General features: G+C 38.4%; 1 protein-coding gene across 1 annotated transcript in view; it reads right to left on the bottom strand.

Moving 5' to 3' along the window:
• LOC119426900 (amyloid beta (A4) precursor protein-binding, family B, member 1 interacting protein) overlaps positions 1–5,966 on the bottom strand; it is a 35,403-nt gene that overhangs the window by 4,752 nt on the left and 24,685 nt on the right. Inside the window, exons 7-10 of the mRNA XM_037694489.1 lie at positions 4,310–4,431; positions 2,714–2,788; positions 2,495–2,638; positions 2,086–2,196 (exon numbers count right to left, since the gene is read on the bottom strand). Of these exons, the coding sequence (XP_037550417.1) occupies positions 2,086–2,196; positions 2,495–2,638; positions 2,714–2,788; positions 4,310–4,431 (452 nt within the window). The remainder of the gene's footprint in view (positions 1–2,085; positions 2,197–2,494; positions 2,639–2,713; positions 2,789–4,309; positions 4,432–5,966) is intronic.

Raw genomic sequence — 5,966 nt, 5'->3', positions numbered from 1 at the left:
TGCAGTCCAGATCTTTCACCTATAGAGAACATTTGGCGCATCATAAAGAGGAAGGTGCGACAAAGAAGGCCCAAGACGATTGAACAGTTAGAGGCCTGTATTAGACATGAATGGGAGAGCATTCCTATTTCTAAACTTGAGAAACTGGTCTCCTCTGTCCCCAGACGTCTATTGAGTGTTGTAAGAAGAAGGGGGGATGCCACACAGTGGTAAAAATGGACTTGTCCCAACTCTTTTGGGGATTTGTTGACGCCATGAAATTTGGAAACAACAGGTTTTTCCCTTAAAATGATACATTCTCTCAGTTTAAACTTTTGATCTGTGATTTGTGTTCTATTCTGAATAAAATATTAGATGTTGGCACCTCCACATCATTGCATTCAGTTTTTATTCACAATATGTTTAGTGTCCCAACTTTTTTGGAATCCAGTTTGTATTTCATCGAGCAACTGCACAAAACTATGTGGTCCACTTTAACTTCTGCATTTTCAGATCTTCTTGTGGAGCAAGCGTTCCGTCATGCTTGTATGTTTCTGCTCAAGAGAAGCTAAAACCCTCTGTGTCAGCCTGAGCCCTGTTTTAGCTAATTTAATTATCAGCTATGAAAATTAAGCTTTAAAACAGTTGGTTTAGTGCACTGGGGTAACCACATGGACACAAACAAGAAGACAAGAACATAAATGAAATGCGTGCATTTGTGTAAGTGAAAACAGATTTTATGCTCATTTTGCGTTTCCTGCAGCCAAAGAATGCACACAAATTGTTTTCAACCACAAAGTAATTTGCACACAGCAACATAAATTGTCTTTTTTTCCTCGAGGATGAAGTTAAATTTCTATTTAATGACATATCAGCATTGATTAGAGATCACCTACAGCAGTTTTTCTGATTAAGCTAAATTGTTCTGTTTGAGGGGCAGCACGGTGGTGCAACTGGTAGAGCTGCTGCCTCTCAGCGAGCAGGTCCTTGGTTCAAACCCCGGTCCAGGGGCCTTTCTGGGTGGAGTTTGCATGTTCTCTCCGTGCATGCGTAGGTTTTCTCCGGGTGCTCCGGTTTCCTCCCACAGTCCAAAAACATGCATGTTAGGCTGATTGGTAACTCTGAATTGTCCCTAGGTGTGAGTGAGAGAGTGAATGGTTGTTTGTCTCCTTTGTCTCTATGTGGCCCTGTGATGGACTTGCGACCCGTCCAGGGTGTACCCCGCCCCTCTCACAGTGATTGCTGGACATGGGCACCAGCGACCCCCGTGACCCAAAATGGAATAAGCGGATAAAGATAATGGATGGATGGATGTTCTGTTTGAGTTGTTGCAGGCTTTGGCAACTCTGACCACCGCCACACCAATGTGTCAAAACACACCCTCATTTAACACTCAAACAAATGACTAAAGTGACATCTTAATTTCAACTTTATTTCATCTGCGACAACAATAGGTGTGAAGCTTGACCACTGAAAGTGTCTGCTCTTTCAGGTCCTTTTCTGTATGAAGCAGTACCTCCTTAAATTAGGCCTTGAGCTCCTCTTCTTCTTTCAGCTCCTTTTGCTTTAGTAAGAATTCAAGCCGAGCCTGTCGTTTCCCAGATAAGTCTAGAAAAAGTATCACTTTCACATCTTTTTCAATTTTTACCCCAAACCCCTCCATCTAATCCTTCCTTTCTACATGTCAGCACTCCTCAGTTTTATATAAGCACTCTAAACACCTCCCGGCTGCTGCTCACGTTAATCAGTGTTAATTTAAAGCATGTGGGAAATTATTTTAAGAAAATCGAAGGAAGTGCTTTACAGAAGTAATCTTGGTTGGTTGTTCTCTTCACCCTTTCTGCTAAATTGGATAAAAATGTCTCCTTTCACTTCTTCAAATTGAGCTATGTATCGCACCTCCATCTGTCAGTAAAGCAGCTGCTCAGCTCAACACAACCAGAAACCAATTTTCAAGACTCAGTTCTGTATTAAACCTTCAGACACAAGTTATTTTGTAAAAGTGAGTGTCTTTTTTGGTATTTCGGAGTTTAAGCTCTTGTTTATCAAATCCAGAAAGAAACTTTGTGCTGATTTGAGTGGCGAAAGATGGACAAGCTGACTTACTTTAAGAACAAAGCAGAAGTCAGTCGGAGCTTTGTATCTGTTCTTCACATCTTTCCCAAAGTAAACGTTCACGTTGTCAAACTGGACGAAGCAGACGAGGTCACGAGATGACTGAAAAGACATAAAGGAGGATTTTATTACGAAATGTAACACATCTAGTTCACTGCAAGGATTACCAAGGCTATATATAAGATCTTTAATGATAAGAAATGCAACCAACAGAGGTTAAAACTGAAGTAAAGAATTGTCAGAACAGCAGAAACACAGAAAAGGTTTGTATATTTTGATATGGTTTCATTTGACATTTAAAATAATATCTGTAAATCTGCTGGACTTTCATCCTTTTGAGGTGCTTCTGAATGAAAGCATTCGATTTGTGTTTATGGTTTATTTTCCACCTCCATCTGACCTTGGTCTTCCCTTTGGGAACATAATAAATTCCTGAAGCTCTGAGCTGGAAGAGCCGCTGCTTCCACGACTTTTTGCCATCCTCTTTGAGGTGCAGCACTCCCTCCAGATCAGGTACGATGATGGACGTGCTGCAGAAGTTCTCCTGCAGACGTGAGAAATGAGGAACGAAGGGAGCCATGGTTTCGCTCACAGGATGTGTGAAAACTTGCTTCTTTACCTTTATCAACAGTTCTTTGTCTTTGTCTTTCATGTCTTTGAGAGTTTTCTTATCTTTTTTCCAAAGATAAAAGTTCTGCAAAAATAAAAACCTGCATTAATGGGGACAAACGTACGCGTTAAGCCTCTTTAAATGACGTATTGCTGATTGTTGAGTGCAGAGAGATGAACAACTTTGAATAAACAAACAGAAAATAGCTGCCTGGTATTTGTTGAGTTTTGCCATTAAGACTTGCTCAGTTTGAGTCTAAACTCAAGGTCAAGGTTTTGTGCTCGACATGGATCAAAACTTGTACTGTATATCTTGATTTTGTAAATGATTACCATATTTTTCGCTGTATAAGTCACACTTTTTTTGCATAAATTTGCACGTCCTGCGACTAATATACCAAAACGACTAAAATACATTTTTCCCCATTTCTATAATCTAATTTTTGGCTGAGATCTGACAATTTCATTCATTCTGACATGGAAAATATTGAACACTACCATTTTCAGCCACTAGAGGGCCCTCAACATCGTATTATATCTGCCCCTTATATGGCAAGCCAAGTGTCTCATTAATAGGTAAAAGTGGCTATTAATGAGACACTTGGTTTGCCATACAAGGTCACCTTCATCTCGCTCCAGAACTCTTGGAGCAAACGTCAAATCAGCTGCATTTCGCCGCGACGCCCAGGTGAAATGCAGCGGATTTGACTGTTAAAGTGCATTTATTAAGGAAAAAAACTGAGACATATCTTTGCTATAATGTCGAGCAAACAAATAATTGTTTTTAAGTGTTAATCTTGTAAAATGTGCACAGCGAGCACATGCACGTTTCCGCAGCCGCCATTTGGCAGTCAATCGATTTTTGGCACAACACCAGTCCACATTTCCGGATGATCAGCGGTGACACTTAACAGATGCGACTTATATGGCGAAGCGACTTATTTATGTTTTTTCCACTTTATTACACATAATTGAACTGATGAGACATATATGGCGGAAAGTACCGTATAAATAATTTAAATACTGAATAATGCCACATGACCTTATCTTTTAGCATCAGGAGCAGAACCACGTCACTTTTCAAACAGTCCAAAAAGTCTTCCATGTTAACTTCCGTCTCTGCGGGCCTGGGATACAATGATTTTATTTATTACTAAGCCTTTGTTTCATCAAAGGAAAAACCCAGGAGGAAAACCAATGTGGACGTGCCTGTCAAAAGTTAAAGATGTAGATTCATAGAGACATTCTGTAAAAGAAGCAACAGATTTGTCTTTTGTTGGAGTTAGTGATGGAGTACCCCACCACTCTTTGTCTCTGCCAACAGACTGAACCCATTAAATACTTTGAGACGTGTTTCATTATTACAACAAACATGCCAAGATCCTGCTGGCCTGGAGCTGTTCTGTCTGATATATTGCAGCAACATTAATGTGAGGTCAGTCAGAGGGAAGCGATCTCATAATTCAGCAAAGAAAAGAGCCAGTTGAGCGGTGACGATGTGAAGATGGATTTACAAAAACCCAGGCCGAGATTTAGGACTTGTGTTTTCATGTGTCTGATGGCTCAGAGATGACGATGGTCCGCGTTTTCTCATGGAGGGACCAACCTGAGGGTTTCTGAAGACCTCAAACTTGGCTTTTCTCTCTTGAAAGAGGACTTTGTTTTCGCTGTCCCTCGTCCACGCTGAGAGCGGCTCCACCATGTTCTCGTGGTCTTCAAACGTCCGCTCTGCAAAAAGAAAAGTTAAAGACTAAACCAACAGGATTAAAAGACTCTTTATGTTTATACACAAAACAATATTTCAGACGAGTGCAACATAATTATTCTTTTTAAATGGATGCAATCTGACGTATTTCATTAGAAAACCACATTTTTTTTGTGTCCAAAAAGCTTCAAACTTCTATTTTAAAATATACTTTCATTAAAAATTTTACATCGAAAACATATGGCACTGACCATAGTGAAAAAGCATCTTGTTCTTTTTTTGTCCATATACACCCATATTAGAGTTTATTAACAAGAAAATGAGCAGTTAACTTTGAATGTAGTTGATGTTGTGCAGAGTTTTCACATTAAAATGTGATTCTTTGTGACAATAAATCTAACAATTACCAACAAGTACTCTGCAAAGCAATGCAATACATTAATTTTAACGAGCACCTTAAATGTCTTAAGTTCTGAATGATTTGCAACATAAAGCAAAAATTAAAACAGGACAAGAGGAAGAGGTGGCAAAAGTTTTAAATAGAGGAAAACTGCGTATTAGACGAGAAAACAAAAGACAGAACCAAAAAGAGTGGAGGAACTAAAGTTGGAATCATTCAAGTAAAATTGTATCTTTATATAGGAACTCACCCAAACTTACGGTAAATACTTCAATATGTTACAATTAAATTTGCTTGCTGCAATATTTGGTCAAATCAGTATCTACTGTTTAGTTGCTGACATGTCAGCGGTTTGTGATTAAAAAGGTAAAACTCCTGCAAGCTTTGGAACAAACAGAGTGGTGTGATGAATAGCTTGCATCCAGGGTACGTGTCAGTTCCTAACAGGAAGCTGAGCATCTGAAGCTGAAGTTACAGCAGTTCTCTTTTTGCTCTGACTCCACAGGCAGCAACCTTAATGATCAGGTTTTTAACCTGCAGTAACACAAACACTGCTGTTGTATTTATTTCTGATAAGAGAAGTGTGGGGTTTGAATGTAAATGCACTCAGACTTACAAACAAGTGAACTTTCTTTGCAGTAAATTCAACTCATTGATGCATCACTGGTTGAAATTCAGATGTCACCAGTTCACATTTAAGTTAGCGGTAGTTCAAGTTATGTTTATTTGTCATATGCAGGTTAACACAAGGTTAACAGTATGATGAAATGCTCAGGATGACAAGAACCAAGTCAACTAGCTAAACAAACAAACAAACAAACAAGAAATACTAAAGCATGCAGTAAGGGTACAAAATAAAGAACCAAAACGTGAAAATATATATATAATATTTACAAGGTCCTAAAGAGAAAATAGTAAACAACAACATGGTAGAATATAACAGTGCAAGTATAGGATTAATTTATATGAATAAGTATTTCAAGGTAGTAATATAAGCTAAAATGAACATTCTATCTATCTATCTATCTATCTATCTATCTATCTATCTATCTATCTATCTATCTATCTATCTATCTATCTATCTATCTATCTATCTATCTATCTATCTATCTATCTATCTATCTATCTATCTATCTATCTATCTATCTATCTATCTAT

Source organism: Nematolebias whitei, chromosome 20 (genome assembly GCF_014905685.2).
Source record: "Nematolebias whitei isolate Nwh7 chromosome 20, NemWhi1, whole genome shotgun sequence".
Taxonomy (NCBI): domain Eukaryota; kingdom Metazoa; phylum Chordata; class Actinopteri; order Cyprinodontiformes; family Rivulidae; genus Nematolebias; species Nematolebias whitei.
Note: the sequence above shows the minus strand (reverse complement) of the source record. Positions and strands in the feature narration are given on the sequence as shown.